This window comes from Synchiropus splendidus, chromosome 4 (assembly GCF_027744825.2).
Source record: "Synchiropus splendidus isolate RoL2022-P1 chromosome 4, RoL_Sspl_1.0, whole genome shotgun sequence".
Lineage (NCBI taxonomy): Eukaryota > Metazoa > Chordata > Actinopteri > Syngnathiformes > Callionymidae > Synchiropus > Synchiropus splendidus.
In genome coordinates this window covers 739,036-755,372 of record NC_071337.1, presented here as the reverse complement: position 1 = coordinate 755,372, position 16,337 = coordinate 739,036, and the positions used below count along the sequence as shown (strand labels likewise).

The window sequence follows — 16,337 nt, the reverse complement described above, 5'->3', positions numbered from 1 at the left end:
TCCATCTCTGGGTCCATCAGATCCTTCAGAGGAGCCATCGACTCTGGGAGTCACAAACGTTACCCCCAACTTTCACCATGGGCTGAGCGGCACTGAGGTGCGCGTCCACTCCGCTTCGAATCAGTGACGGTTCTCCTCACCAGCATCGCGTCAAGTTGACTGGAGACTATGGTCCTGACGCGAGCCAGCCGGAGAAAAGCAACCTGGACCTGGGTTTATGGTGAGAGAGCTCATCACAACCAACCAGCGCAACTCACTAAGCCTTCTGCAAACGCTTCTGACAACATGGAGGGAGAGGCTTTCAAGTTGGCGGTCAAGCGTCAGCTGGTGCTTCATGACACTCCTTACGATCACCACAAAGACAACGTCAGAAAAGAAAGAGCCTCGGCTGAAGTCGGCCAACCGACAGTGGGCATCAGCTTCTGCTGTCCTGTGTCGCAGGACCGAGCCTGAGCCACTTCAGTAGTTGAGCTCACGCACTGGTGACACCGAGGCAGGAGGTAGGGGCGAGAAGGCAAGTACCGCGGGACCCAACAGCTGCTGTGCCTCTGTTCCCGCTGTACACTGAAAACTCATGTCTCCGCCCCCGTGTAAACTGAGTGTTAGCAACCGCTAAGATCAACTTCTCGTCCCATTCACTTCTTCTTCTGGAGGACTTCATCACTGTAATATTTGGGCTCTGACAGGTCAACACGCCGGGACCCTCCTATTTTTTGCTGGAGGGTTGCACAAGTCAATTCCAGAAGGCTACTGCCACCTGCTGTCCCATTCAGCACCTTATTATCAATGAGATTTCAAATGCTAATAAGTACACAAGAAAGAATAGTTACGACCAACTAATGTCGACAGATGAATGCAGGGAGTAGCTAGAGGAGATCTTCAGGCCGTTAAAGGGTCATCTCTGATGCCTATGCTCCCATAACTCCAGGACAGGAAGAAGAGAGGCTGGGAACTTTTCAAGTCTCAGTCAGTGTCTGACGAATTCAACAAAGTGAACATGAGTCAGGAAACATTCGTGTCCACCAGAAAACAAACAACAACCTCAGAAAGGCCTTTTAACACCAGTGATTTGAAGGCGATGAGAGGCAGGGGGCGCACTGGAGAAGTCACTGCTCATCACCAGACACACAGACGGAGACGACTGAGATGTGTCCATTTAAAGTCCATCTGAAAACGTGGTGTAGTCACAGCTTCCATGCTCCAAAGTGCCTTCACGTCTTCCTATCAACAACCCTGGGTGAGCCAGGTCCACCCCACCCCACAACATCCCACCCTTTCATCCATCCGTCCATCCATCACGCTACTGTGTTCCAGCTTGGTGAATGATGAATAACGCCACATTTTCTCCCTGTGGTGTCAACAAACACAGGTGTGGAGTAACTCGGGCCGAGACTTGCTCTCTGGACAGGTCTTCTTATGGGAAGAATGGAGAACAGCACCTGGACCCAGGAGAAGCTCTTCTCCGTCCGTAGATGCAGAGGAAGATCCGAGCATCTTTGGTGGCGTGTCCACCAGTGGTGTTGTTCTTCATTTACTGCTGCGTACACCGTGGTCCTGCGACCAGCATGTTGTCTAAACAAACAACATGAGGAGACCAGAAACAAAGCTCATGATCAGCAGAGAAGACCAGCATCTAAACTGGAAACTCACGACAGGAAGTTGCAGAGAGGGATTTTTAGTGGACTGAGCTCACTCTGCACTGCTGCACGGCTCCTGTCATTCATCTTGAGAAGTCACCGGCACTTATTTTGGGAGTTAACAGAGCTAAATCACAGCTTTGGCTCAGTATATTGTCCATCTCACTGCCTGCACCAAGGCTGTTTTCCACGCCGTTGGTCTGTGAGCAGCTAAAGTATCGAGTCACATCTTATTTCTCATGTAACTTCATACCATTATGTTGTGAAGGACAGGCTTCAGACATGTTTATTGTGTTTTGTCTTGGAGTGTCAAAGTGAAGTCTGAACACAGATCAGATATATAAAATAATAAAGAAGACCATAAAACAAATAAAATAATAAATAAAAAGAAAATATTGAATCAAACACAATAAATTCATTGACTTTTTTTATTTTATCTTGGCACCTGAACTGAACCGTATCATCACACCAAGCCCAGAGCACAACACACCACTTCCACTCCCCATGAAGCACGTTGCCAGTCAACTGCAGGGCACCAGACAAGGCGACCAGCCCGTCACACACAGACTCAGTACCAGAGTCACTAACTGGCCTTGGACAGAAGGAAGCAAGCGCAGGGAGAAGACTGAAGGGCTCGCTTCAAACCTGAGTTGAAATAGAACCAGCAACCAGTGCCACCCAAGCATCACATCACTGGTGCGAAGCTCAGACAAGTGACCATAACTGACCCCAACACAGACTGGTGCTGGCTGTAACAGTGAGTCTGCATTCGTCCTCTCAACAAAGCCACATCTGCAGAGAAAGTGGAAGCCTCGGGAACAACAGCATTACAGAGAGGGACAAACATCCGCTGGAAACCATTCTGATTCACTGAAAGGCAGCAGACGCGCTTCATATAACTGATGGCTGTAAATGTTTGATGCTCGGGGAAACAAAGTGCCGCAGCACCACCCAAACAAAGGCGGGCTGACTTCCATGATCCAGATCCAGAGATGAGGCACAGCCGGCTTCCATCGTTTCATCCTGCTCTGAGCCACTGTCACGCTCAATCAAGGCGGTTGACGGTGGCGGAAACATCGATTTGTCCCGCGAGTGTTTGCTGTCAGGGTTGATGTGTCAGTGGCTGATCTGAATGGAAACAAACGCCCAGCGGTTTCATGAGGAAAGAATTGTCTGAACAGGTAGTAAAGCGTCACCGAGGTTACGTAACCGTGCAGGCAGCTGTTGGGAGTCAACATGACACTCTTCATCCTCGTCCTCAGCCAGGGTTTGCAGCGGCCACTAGAACACAAGCGTTTCAAAACCACTTCAGTTTAGGTGGGTTCACGCCACGATGTACTGTTTTTGTGGGTGTTTAATGGGTTTCAAATACAATTGTAGCATGTTTATGTTGAGGAGAGCGTTAGATTTCGACCTCAATTGTTTTGTGCTCGATAAGATTCAGCAGGGTGACGTGTGGGGGGTCCATTTGAAAGCCACTGACCACCTCTGCAGAGGAGACAAGGAACCAGTTGGAGAGGCGAGATGTTTGTTAAGAGGTACAGCAAAACATTTCCAAATAATCTCAGTAAGCCAGGGTTCGATAGCAGCCACTGCTCTGCACTATTTTCCCTTCCTGCTGTGGAAGGAAGGTGGACTGGTGTCCAACCAGAGCCGAGGAAGGCGACCAATGAGGGACGGTCTCTGCTAACCTGGTGGTTCACTTCTGTCAAAAGTGAACGTTTTGGTGTGCTTTGTTATTTGAGTGTGGTTTTCTGTAAATGTTGTTGTGGTGTTTCCTGTTACACTCTTGGCCACTGTAGATGACAGACGAGTTGTGGCGTTTTGGGGGGTGGGACTGCAGCCACAGTTGTTTTTGTGGATTTTGGGGGACCCCTGTTTATAAGAGATGGCTTGGAAGACTGGTCAGGTCATTTCTGTGAAGATGACCCAGAGAGGCTCCAGCAGCAGCAGCGCACCTCTGGGACTGGACTTCACCTGAGGCAAAGCCCCGCACGGTTCTCAAGCATGTAAGGAAGCAATAACGTGGGGCTCAGTTTTGAGCCACGCAGCTGAAAGACTCATGAAATCTATTGCCAGGATCAAATTGAAAAAACACTTGTTCCTAAAGGTTTTCCATGAAATCAGTGAAGTCTCATTAAGAGCCAGAAGGTTCAGTGACAGCATCAGCTGCCGACCATCAGTCAAGCGCCACACTTCAAATGCATTTTTCTGTAAAAGCAATGCTCCACTTCTGGCAGTGTGCCAGAGAATCCAGCCCTGATGAAGTGCGATCGGCAGCTTGGGGTCGACAGCAGGACAACAGTGCAGAAGTGGTGCTTCTACTGTGTCCAACAACCACAAAGAGCAAATGGAAAACTGGGCTCCCGTCAATCACAGCACCTGCCAGCACTTCCTCAGAACCTGCTACAAGTCTGTCGAGTGACTTTGTCAGCAGAGTTTATTGCTTACAGACAACGTCTGGGTGACAGGCCACAACTGCAAGAGAAGACATGAGAAAAAGTTGTCCAACTTCTGACAGCATGGCTCTTTCAGAACCCCACTTACAGTTTATATTTACGTCACATCAATCCTTTATTAGTGGAGATCAGGAAGCAAGAGCGAAGAAAAAAAGAGATCGGAGCTGCGATACGTCCTCCATCCTTCTGGAGGGATTTGGTTCTGGAGGAAGCAACAGCAGAAGATGAAGTGGGAAAGGAGCAACAGGGTCTGTTGCTCAAGTGGGAGCGTCAAAACAAACAATATTGTTCCGGATGATGCATTCAAACTAAGCTCGAGCAAGTGGTTGCTCTCTTCCAGCCACCAAACTACCTTAGCGCTGCTTCTCACGCCGCATTACACAAGTACTGGGAATGGAGCTAAAGCCAGAGGAACGTCAACATGGAGAAGCAGAATTGTTGCCCTCCACCTAAAGTGAAAGTCTACTGAAGCAACAAAAGACTTGGACTTGCTGTGTCTGGGCCCTTCAGAGGAGCTATTAGCTTGGCGAGTTGTCACTGCTACCAGCCGCTACCATCAGCTTCACTTGTACTTCACTTCATCTTGTGCTGAACTTTCCCTCTCAGTGAGCAACATCATGAAATCTGAGCTCTGAATGGGTGACACGCTGCAACGTGTCACCAGAGTTCAGATTTTTGATGCAAAAATGTCACCTGACTCTGTTGTCCAAACATACTCCATCCCCGACTCCCACATGGCAGCGCAACAGTCGCACCTCTACATTGACCTAACACCTAAATCAGCTACTTTAGATGCGACTAAAGTAGTTCCTACTTCAGTCGCATCAGCAAAAGAGCCGCAGCAGGTGCAGGTTCTTTGCTTCCGTCCATCCAGAGCACAGTTTCACCTATCAGGTGAAGAGTCCCCTGGAACAGAACCCTGCACTCACAGTGGTCCTTCTGCGCATCACTTTGAGGCCCCGGGTTTAACTGTTGAAGTGCATGGTGGGAGTTGGTTCAGGCCAGATCCCTCCAAAGTCCTGGACTCTCACATGCCGGAGCTGGACTCAAAACACCAGAAGGAGAGGACCTGCCAGAGCCGGCCTTAAATACCGAAACTGTGAGGCAGTAAACACTCATAAAAACCCACCGCACTGCAGCAAATAAAAGAAGAAAATAGACTCTGTGACTTGATAAAGTGGAATCTCTGAGGAGCCTTGTATAACAAGTGGACTCACAAGGTTCCAGCAACACTTGTCACGGCTGAGCAAGACTCAACTCTATCAGGTTAGAAATTGTTCTGGCTCAAAGTCACAACAGTCATTCATCCACACTCACGGACACTCCAGCGCCACCCCAGGGACAGGCTGCGCCCCTGCTTTGTCAGACGAGTCAAGTGGCTTACACAGGCGCAAGAGGGAGGCAGATCATGTGGGAGAGCAGGAGCCACATGTGGAGGAGATGAACCTCTCCAGCAAGCTGTCAAACATGTCAAGCCTCATGGTTATGTATGACACAACATGCTACATCTGCAGGAAATCACATCGTCCTCCTCCTTCTGAGGAGAAACAGAGAGCAGCTCTCCAGCGCTTCAAAGCGCCGTTTTCCTGCTTGTGTCATCTGTTTATCTCATATGGAAACAATATGTCGGAAACAATAGTAAACAATGGACGTGCTAGCTCCCTGAAGACCTTGCTCGACTGGACAGTAGACCACATGGTCACTGGAACTGCATCAGGACCAGGTGCAGTTTCAAGCTGAAAAGCTCAGACAGCATTGTTCTGCTGAAAAGTTGTCAGACCTCACACAGATAAAGGACTTGGCCATGTTCTCCGCCCCAGGAAAACACTCCCACATGTGTGTGAAAACACGGCCAGTGAGCTGGAAAGCTATGGATGGGGTTACGCATTAGTAGAGCTGGGCCACAAAACAATGGCATCACGCAGGCTGCTCTTCAAAAACATGCGTGGTTGTAGTCACATGCGGAGCCGGCAGAAATCACCTCAGCTAAATCCGAGTCCATGGTTCTCTCTGGGAAAACAGGACGGGAACTGAAGTATCTTGGGGTCTTGTTCTCAAGTGAGGGACAGTACATCCACTTGTCTCCCATGTCCTCAGAAGCCAGGAGAGGTGGCCCAGGTACTACTCTGCTACAAGCATAATCAAGGGATGGAGATCACCAGTGAAGTGGACAGGAGCCAAACTGTGACAGTGAAGTGCTTTATTTAACAAATAACACCGTGTAGCGGTGTACGAAAATGACCACGACGGCAAGAGCCAGGTGGCAAAATGTAATTTGGTCTGCCATGCGTTTCTCACCCTGACAGCTATATTTACCTTAGTGTTTCCACCGACTGAAATGGAACGCCAATAAGCCACATCCATTGGATATTAACGTGCAGTAGAGTACAGTACAGTAGAGTGTCGAGAGCAGGGGAGACCAGTAGGCTGCCTGCGGCGCATCACAAAGGCAGCACAGGACGGTAATGGCACGTGAAAACAGCTCAAGAACACGGTATTAACTGAAATATCAACTGTAAATACCAGGACAGTTTTACAAGTAGCTTGAAGCCGGTAATGGTCGAGGTCATGGCTCCGCAATGACGCCAGACAAGCGACGTTTTATGGTCAAAAGAAAAGCGGCGTAGAAGTTTGGGGACGTAATGATCAAGTCAACCAGAAGATGGCGCCAAAAATCCTCTTTGTGGGGATAGTTATACTCAACATGGTCACATTACAGTTGCATTAAAACAGTAATCGTGTTATTTCGGACAATGTGTATCATAACAATAGATTATAAAAGTCCTCATATCAGGCACATTCAGGCATTCAGGAATAATAAGCTTTGAAGTTCGCAGCACGACTGCCGTTTGGTGTCATAGTAACGGCGACGTGGTCCATGCTCGTGCACAAGACCAAGTCAGCTGACGGAGTGAAGAGTAGATGGTTCCATCCTTGAAAAGAGGCAGCAGGTGAACACCATCCCACAGATCTGAAACACCAAGTGTCAGGTCAAAGGCCAGCGCTTGGTCTGGGGCTTGGAGAAGCGGGTAGATGTTGGTGAGGTCAGAGGTCATGCAGTCGAGGCAGGGACAATGTTTCATGAACAAGCATCGGACACGGGGGCGGTGGGGGGGTCAGGCACGAGACAAAGCAAGGTGGGAGCATGAGCTGATTCTGAAGACAGAGCAAAGAGGTACGTGTAGAAAGTCAATATCAGATGTCACAGTGAACCTCTTAAGGCAACATGGGACCCGAGTGTTTTATCAGTCGCTTTTTTTGTTTGTTTGTCAAACTAACTATTCAAATCGTTTCTGAGGCATAAAGAGACCAGTGTGTGTGTGTGTGTGTGTGTGTGTGTGTGTGGGAGCTCTGTCTCCAGATCAGTCCAAACTCGACTAACAGCTAACCAGCGGACGACATGCAACGGGTCGGACAGACGGACGGACTCCACTGACGATGGGCCGAGCTTAAGCTGCTATCTTTTCAAAGCACTCCCATTCAGCCGCTGACAAAGCTCCTCCTTGGTAGCTTTCTGAGACGTCTCACACACACATGAAGGTTCCTGTCAGCACAGAGCAGCCCGAGCCAGACACATGCGGGGGGACAGGCATGCAGACTCTCGGTCCACACAGACCTCAGACCTGGTCTCTCTGGACGAGTCAAGGCTCACAACTCTGCCTCCTCTTCTTTATAGAGCAAATAGACGAAGCAGGCGGTGAGTGCTGCCCCCATCAGCTACCGAGTGGACACACACACGGAGGAGTCAACACACAGCACTCAGGAGCAGAGTCATTACAGAAGGCATCAAATCCAAGTTAATGCTGCGTCCCAAAGCAGTCATTCTGAGGTGCTCAGCTTTAATCCATGAGCCACGCAGTAGTGAGTCAGTGAACTGACTTGACCGCTGCACATCTGTGATACTGACCAACTATGGAGAAGTTCTTGAGAAGAAAGAATGTCAAGTGATGGCGCCCCCTACAGTAAAGTTTTTAAAATTGATAAGAACATTTAGTGGCAAAACTTTCATTTACAGTTTACTTATCTTCTTAAGTTTATTTATGAACATATATTATGATATTTAGACATTGATTTTTTATATTTATCTCATTCAGACTATTATTCATGATGTACAGTTTTTCCCATTTTCTCAACAGTTCACTTCTTTTTTTTCTTAGTAAATGTGATGGACATGACTTGCACCTGCTTCTGCTGCTGGTTGGACTTTTCCATGACAAGTATCTTTGTGATGATCACATGGTTTCATGTCATTTCACAAGGTTTCGGTTAGTTTACATGTATATGGTTATTGAACACAAAGGAAACCAGTCATTCTGAAATCAGTGGTCACAGTCATGAATCAGTTCTCGTCCTTGTATGGGGCCCAGACCCAGTTGTTCTGGAAAAGCCGGGCCCTGAGATCAGAAAGGTGAAGAGCCCCTGTCTTAAAGCACCACAACCATCAACCTTGAATGACGACATCACTGACAACACAGCAGACGTTTTTGTTCTGGATCTGCTTGTACAGCACCAGGACGTTCAGCGGTTTATTGATACTGTCCATTAAAACAGCAGCTGCTTCTTCAGCGAGTACTACTTATTCATCTGTGACAAGATGCAATATACAAATGTTCAGAAGGTGCATCTAGGTTAAAAAATGAGAGGCACAAGAGGACGAATGCAGCCATTGTTGACAGAAAACAATAAAAGTTGTGGTCCCAGGTGCCACTTATACGTGCTGAAATATGACACTGACAGACATGACCAAGGACTAAACCTTACATATGTTGGTAATACGCCTCAATAATCTTGCTTCTGTCCCACCACCGATCGACTCGGTCCAGCTCACACGTGACCTAGCGTCACTAGGAACCAACCATAGAAAGGGACACCACCATAGTGGTTTTCAGTTTCTTTAAAAGAGTCAGAATCTACCTCTCCTTGTCTGTCAGACGGCTTTGATGTCACGTTACCTTCCACATCACGTCGGGAGCAATGAACACAGACAAGTTATGGAAGGACTTTCATGGTGTTGCCGCTTCATGTAAGGGATTTTACAATATTCTGAGGGAGTGAAAACCAAGATGTGAAGGCAGGTTAATCATCCTGCGTGATCTGCGACAGAGAGACTAGAATTCGTCTCCATTTTCAGCTGTAAACAGGCAGCAGGCCTGTTCACACAACAGCAACGTCGGGCGGCTAGTTGGAAAACATTCTGACACCAGGGTCCAGAATGGGAACTTGGGCTACCAGAGGTGGTATTGTAAACACGATCTGAACAGTCAGAAGAGTGAGCGAGAAACACATCAGCCACGGAGAGATGCACTGGAGATGCTCGGGAAAAAATGTGTGATGAAAACTTGTTAGATCCATCATGTCCATGGGTTAATCTGCGTGAACTTTTACTGACAAATAATAGCGTTGTCAGTGGAAGGTCACTCTAGTTTTTGTGTTGTTATTATTGTGTTGTATTCACTCTTGGATGTCAGCATTGACGGTGAACTTCCTGTCCAGGAGCACAGCTTGGCCCTGAACTCTCGGAGCGCTGCGTCACCACTGAGTCGGGACGTACCTGCAGACAGGCCACTCCGACGCCCACAGCTCCGATGATCTGCAAGTGTTCGGCCAGAAACTGCTCCAGCTTGGTGATGCAGCCGCCCTGCACGGACACAGAGGTGAGCCGACGCACACTCAACCCTCTTGGCTTCACCCACCGACCTCCACCTTGTAGATGTTGGACGGGTGGTGCCTCCTGCCGCAGTGAGGGGTGACGGTCTTGCAGCAGCTGTCGGGCACCACTCTGCCCTCCGCCTGACCCGTCGCCACGTACACACTGGAAGCCCAGTCCTGAGAGTTGTTGCTGCCGCAGCACTTGAGCTGCAGGTGAAGAGAACTGTGACTTGAAGACTTTTTTTACATAAAATGCTAGAATTTAAGACAGAAAGATAATCATTAGAAGCCCTGAGCCCAACAAAGAGACAAGGCGAGTGCTCACGTCCTGCTGCAGCTCGTCCACTGCCAGGGTGATGGCCTCCTTCCCAGGCTGGTGGTAGTTCTCCGTCATGGTCCGGCTCAGATGCTGCTTCAGCTCCTGGCTCAGCTGGAAGCAGCAGAATGATCATGGGCTGGGCACCGAGGTCGACAGGGTTCAAGGCAAGCAAGATGATGTGGCAGGATCAGGCTGGGAGTCAGTCGGATTCTGAAGTATATGGACCAGGAACTGCATTTTCTTGCACATTGTAGCTCAGCTCTTTTGCACTTTATATATATATTTGTTGTGACGTGTTGTGTACAGGGCATGTGAGGAACACAATTTCCCTTGGGATTAATACAGTTTTTGTGATTCTGAAAAAGTGGACCCGGGCCTCCCCCTCATCTGGTGGAGTTTGAATCACATATGTAGCGCATTAGCAGCGGCATCTTCACCCACTCACCTTCAGCGCAGCAGTAACTTACCCTCTGGTAATACACATAAGCCAACACTCCAGCGACCAGTTCAATCAAGAAGATCAGCAGCAGCACACAGAAATACTGCGAGAGAAGCAGAGAAGATTCATCAGGACCAGAGCTCAGACTTTCTGATGAATTGTGGTGTGGAAGCACTTTTTACAGAATGTTGGACACATGCAGAGCAACAGCTGACTTTGAACTGTTTGAACTAATATTGAAGGTATCGTGGACCTGACACACAAGTCGAGCACATGCATGCACACATGTAAGCGCCCACGCTGTGAACAACACACAGCTCACAGTCACCTCCTGTGGAACCTTGACATCCATGAACTGCTGGGAGAACGTAACCCTCCATGGAAGGTTCCCTCCCACCTCCAGCTACAGGCTCTGGCTCAGATGCAGAACCCTCAGAGCCAGCGGCTAGTATGCGCATGTTTGATGGGCTCCGGCGCTTATTAAAGAACCTCTGCATCTGCGCTGACCCTCAGGCACACACCTTCCACAGGGGAACACGCTGAACCCATGCACGACAGAGGCTACAGTATCTGACACTGGCTATGTGGGTCCTACAAACACTTCCATTCCCCTCTCCTCTTCCACGCAGATGGAGCCTCGTGGAGCTCAAGCCCCAGCCGTTCATCAGCTCCTTCACCATTCTTAAGTGACTGCCTCATCAATTCCACACAATTGTAATGTGGCATCTGTGCCGACACATGAGCAGTGACACGTTTCATTGGGATGTCGACGCATCGGCCCGCGTATCCTTTGGTATCATTTAACACTGACTGGCCTTGTTATTTAGCCGCCTTTATGAAATGATATCGCAGTAAAACATTACACTACATTCAAATGAGCATATGCCGACAACAACATTTTTGCGTCGGGTACTTTTTCTGTCTTGAGCACCAGCCGCCCCAAACGTCTGCGCAGGTGCCTGCTCTGACAGATAACCACCGACATCGCAGCAGAGATGTGATGTTAAAGGTTGTACCGCACTGTAACTCAGCAGCTCAGCAACTAAACGTCCCCCGGGGTCACATTACACACTGTATTTGCTAAGGGTCGCCGTCAAGACAGGACAGAAGAAAAGTCTTCAAAAGCAAAAACTGTACAAATGAAATTAGGCTAGTATGCTGAGATAAAAAAATATATACATATATAAATGTATACGTCCATATGTGAGGGCTGTGGAAATGAATGTGCTAATAATAGTCAATCTTAACGTCATTACATCAAGAAATAGTAACGCATTCTATTCTTTCTTGTCTCATAAACAACACAGCCCGTACGCATCCCTTCAGAATGCAAAGCCCAAATATTGGCATATCTTGGCAACACATCATCACAGATGAGCCGTGTAAATATCAGAAAGATCTTTTTTTTCAGCCTCGTTTATTACTTTTATTTCACCTTGTATTTACTATTCCTCATCAAAGGAATTGAATGTAAGATTTGAATGCAAGTGTGAATTTCAACAAAAGCAGAAAAATAGACAAATGAAGACCTTCATAAGAGCTGAAGGGCCGCACGTGGCCCCCGGGCTGCTACTACTTACTACAACGGATGACAGAATGAATGCGAGTGCTTTCATTGTCAGCACTCCAGTGAAGGCAGTTTAGTGCGACGCAGAGACGCGTCCTTACCGTGGACAGGCAGCTTCTGTGCTCTCGGATGACGGCGCAGTAACCCAGGAAGCCGGTCACCACCACCAGCCCTCCAGCCACCACCAGGATGGACGCTGAGGCAGAGAAAGTGCCGGAGGCCAGCAGACTCAAGTACTGACTCTTCTCCGCCAGAGTCCACACACCCACTCCTAGGACAGCGGCACCACCCAGCTGAGGAGAGACACGCGGCAGGTCAATAAACCCGTGCAGCGACCTTGTACCACTGAAACAATTGGAAAAGATTCGTCTGGCAACACAGCTTCAGCAGGTGGTGAGAGGGCATTTCCTGAGGAATGATCCTGGCCGGCCGCCAAGGGAGGCGTCCAGATCTGCTCCTCTCATCAGCTCCCAGGACAGGAAACGCACCAAGTGTCTCCCCGTCAACTCAGCACAGGCTTCGTCGGGAGCACACACATTCCACACACTGAGTCACTTCAGTTGCCGTCATCTCATCTGCCTGCTGAAAATCACTTGTGCTTTAGATGCTCCCTTCCATGGAGGTCCTCTGCAGCGTCAGAAGAACGGGTTTTCCATTTAAAGAAGAAAGGTTTTTTTAATCCCAGCTGCAGTTACACAGGAAACACAGAATATAACCCGCAAATAAAATGTGACTCGTGTTCAAAACTGGCTGTTTTTACTGGAGTCCAGTACATTCATTTAGGATTGGAAGAATCAAGCCTCAAGTCTCTTCTCATTTGGCTTTGTAAGAAATGTGTCCACTGGTGAAGAGACTTTATGGACACCCTGGACAGAAGAGGTTTGGTCCCTAAAATGCTGAAGCATTCTTCAAGTGGAACAGTGAAGATGAGCCGATCAGTTTAAGAATCCAATAAGCTCTCAGTGCCGGAGAGCTTCCAGTGCCAGGGGGACACAGCGCCCCCTGGCTGATCATGATCATCTGTTTATAAAAAGCTTTAATTTGGAAACAGGGCGTCCAAAACCCTGCCACCAGCCTGTTCCCCTCTCCACACACCAGGTCACCGACTGACTTAACACTTGCTTTGTTAAAAACACGCTGCAAACATCTGACATCTGACTCAAATGTTTACCAGAGATGAAGTCAGTAGCTGTTGCCACAGTAACAGATGCAGGAGTCTCCTGGGCAGCTGTTTGACTCAGCTGACACTGAAGTTTATAAATGGCTTGATGATCATACATTACATATTTTTTATTCATTCACTTCTTAGACACCCTGCAAAGTTTATGCACCAAAAACTATGCCAAATGTTATGTCAAATTGTAGATGATGACCTGGTGGAAGACTGAAAGATAGAAGGAGGAGAAGCGAAGTGCAGGCAGGAAGGAGACACGTGATGTGTGGGTGGAGCAGCTACAGTCTGTCACTGCCATGATTTATGTTTGGAGACTCAGAAGAGTCAGAGGCAGAGATGTTCGGACTGACTCGAAAGGACAAGATCAGAAATGAGTGGTGGAGACGTTTGGAGGAGGGACAGTGTTGGAGATGAAGAAGCGCTTTATTCATGAATGAGTGACCACGAGGATGGTGAAGGAAGAGCGCTAACTGTGGTACACCCAGATGGAATATGCCCAAAAGAGAAGAAGAAAAACTGCCAGTATAATCCGTCAGGTTTATGGAATGATGAACATTTGCCTGCACACCAGGGTTACTACAGTAAGTTCACATCAAGGATGGAGTCTAGTCGACCAGATCCCAAAGCACGTATTAGACATCACACTGTCAAAACAGGACGCTCACTTACCCAGAAGAGACAGTTGAAAAGAAACAGCAAGTACTTGAGACACAGCGTGATCAACAAGTCCTGCTCTTCTTTCGACTCAGCTGACATCGTTGCCTCAGGTCTGAAAGAGGCAGGAATGGAAAACACTCATGAAAATATCTGTGACAGTACATTGCACATGATTCAAGAAAAGTAACTTTGACTCGTGAATTTACTCCATCAATGCAATTAAATATTGACTCCAACCCCTAAACACCGTTCTGTTGGAGGCTGTGTTCCGGCCGGAATCCTCACATGACGCCCGACTGCAGGTCTGTCCCACAGCACAGTGAACACAGTCTGTCCAAACCAACTATCATTCTATTTAGAAGACAGTGCAGTAACAGCCTAACCCCCGACTCATTCACCTGCAAACCCATTGCTGGCAGTCAGGTGACCTCCAGGCCGCTGACATGGCGCGGGAATCGATCTGCTGGGTCTGAGTGCTTCCCACCTCCTGGCCTTTATTTACTGACTCGACCGAGCCTCTAATAATGACTCCAGGAGTTATGGGCTGCTCAGAACCGATGAATAATTTAGAAGGAAAGTGATCTGAAATGCTTCCGTGATTGGACCAGGGATATGCTTCTTTTATCGTTTGACATTTGTGAAATCTCAGAAAACCTCTGCCGAGTAATTTAACTAAGCGTTAGGGCGTCGCTGAACATGAACATGAACATGAGGTTAGAACTGGCAGGCAGAAGGTGGAGAGGAAGGCCACGGAGGAGATGGATGGAGGTGATGAAGGAGGACATGAGGTTTGAGAGAAGAGGAAGCAGAGGACAGGGGGAGATGGAGGAGGATGATCCACCTCTGAAGGGAGAAGCCCACAGAGAAAGGAGATGACAAAGAAGAAGATAAAGAAGAAGAAAAAGACAAAGGCAAAGACGAAGAAGGAGGTTGGAACTGGCAGGCAGAAGGTGGAGAGGAAGGCCACAGAGGAGACTGATGGAGGTGATGAAGGAGCACATGAGGGTTGGAGGTTTGAGAGAAGAGGAAGCAGAGGACAGGGGGAGATGGAGGAGGGTGATCCACCTCTGAAGGGAGAAGCCCACAGAGACAGAAGGAGAAGAAGAAGAAGAAGAAGAAGAAGAGGAAGAAGACAAAGGCGAAGACGAAGAGGATCCACCTCTGAAGGGAGAAGCCCACAGAGAAAGAAGGAGGAGGAGGAGGAGGAGGAGGAGGAGAAATCAGGGCGTAGCTGCACAACAGGAACTTGACTTTCTTCTCCTGCTTGAGAAGGTTTGGTCCAACTCTTCACATCCTCGACACTGCCTGTCGCCACAGGACACGTGACGTTGTGAAAACATCCGTAAACTGACACCCTCCTCAGTTTTCCACCCCCTTCACAGCTGCAAAGCTCCATCAATATGACATAACCACCTTCAACAGTTACAACCTCGAGAGCGTAACCGCAGAATCCTTCAACTTTGCTTGGACGAACGCAACTAATTCAGCAGGACACGTGACCCACTGCCTGCGTGTTGGCGTCTAGCATGTCGCTCGCGAGCACTTGGCTCGACCTGCCTGCCCGTTAGGGTTTCTGAGACTCACTGCGAGGCGAGGAGAGAGGCGGTGAAGTGATGAGCGACGCTTGAGCCTTCACTTCTCTTCTCCTTCACAGTTGGAGAAAGCGCCGCCGCCGCCGCAGCACTCGACGCTTGTTGCTCCTCGTCTGCAGCTGCGCCGATGCGGATGCTACGTTCACGCCCAGCTCGGACTTTCCAAACTTCATTCACGGGGAACTTAAAAGATGCTGCGCCTCGTGTTAAACCAGCTCGATTTATAACGCACCTGCATAAACATCTTTAAATGATATTGTCACTGAAAGTATGTATGATAGGTTTACGTAGTTTTTTTTTTTTTTTTTAATAATGGCGATGAAGGATATTTAATCTAGTCTGTTTAAAGTTAAACTTTGTTGGACTGTGGGAGGAAACCCGAGTAAAAATAGAGAAAATGCTGGACTCAGACCCACCACCTGGCTCGACACTAGGGAGACAGAGACCAGACATCAGCACAAGGACCACAGAGGGCAGTAAGGCGAATCCAATGTTGGGCCACTGGACACCAAATCCATGTTGGGTTGGTGTTTGTCTCTGACGTCTCATCGTCACAGCAGAGTGGACTCATCGCTGACTCAGTAACTGAATCAGAAACTGGGGGAGACGCCGTCTGCTCCAGAGGAGCAACAATTGTGGCCTTTGAATCTCATTTCTTTGTGAAGCTCCTGTGCCCTTGATGACATCTGGAGCGCCGAACATGGAGCTAAAGAACAGGACACAAGGAGGACGGCTCATGGTGTTTGTTCGCCTCGTGTCGGTCTTCCAGAGCTGCCGCTTGGAAATCCACCGTCCTCGTGTTCAGTGTGTGGCCATGAATGAAACCCGCGTCACTCCAGGATTC

General features: G+C 48.5%; 1 protein-coding gene across 6 annotated transcripts in view; it reads right to left on the bottom strand.

Moving 5' to 3' along the window:
* Positions 1–15,599, bottom strand: part of tspan11 (tetraspanin 11) — an 86,210-nt gene extending 70,611 nt beyond the window's left edge. Inside the window, exons 1-9 of one of the 6 annotated variants that reach the window (XM_053863586.1) lie at positions 15,486–15,599; positions 13,914–14,013; positions 12,172–12,363; positions 10,532–10,606; positions 10,071–10,175; positions 9,794–9,952; positions 9,648–9,734; positions 7,713–7,813; positions 5,579–7,067 (exon numbers count right to left, since the gene is read on the bottom strand). In XM_053863586.1, the coding sequence (XP_053719561.1) occupies positions 7,745–7,813; positions 9,648–9,734; positions 9,794–9,952; positions 10,071–10,175; positions 10,532–10,606; positions 12,172–12,363; positions 13,914–14,000 (774 nt within the window). In that variant the 5' untranslated portion in view covers positions 14,001–14,013; positions 15,486–15,599 and the 3' untranslated portion in view covers positions 5,579–7,067; positions 7,713–7,744. Of the gene's footprint in view, positions 1–5,578; positions 7,068–7,712; positions 7,814–8,060; positions 9,735–9,793; positions 9,953–10,070; positions 10,176–10,531; positions 10,607–12,171; positions 12,364–13,913; positions 14,014–15,485 lie in introns of those variants that run through there. The other 5 variants (XM_053863587.1, XM_053863588.1, XM_053863589.1 and 2 more) reach the window with 5 other exon arrangements.
* Positions 15,600–16,337: the final 738 nt, after the last annotated feature.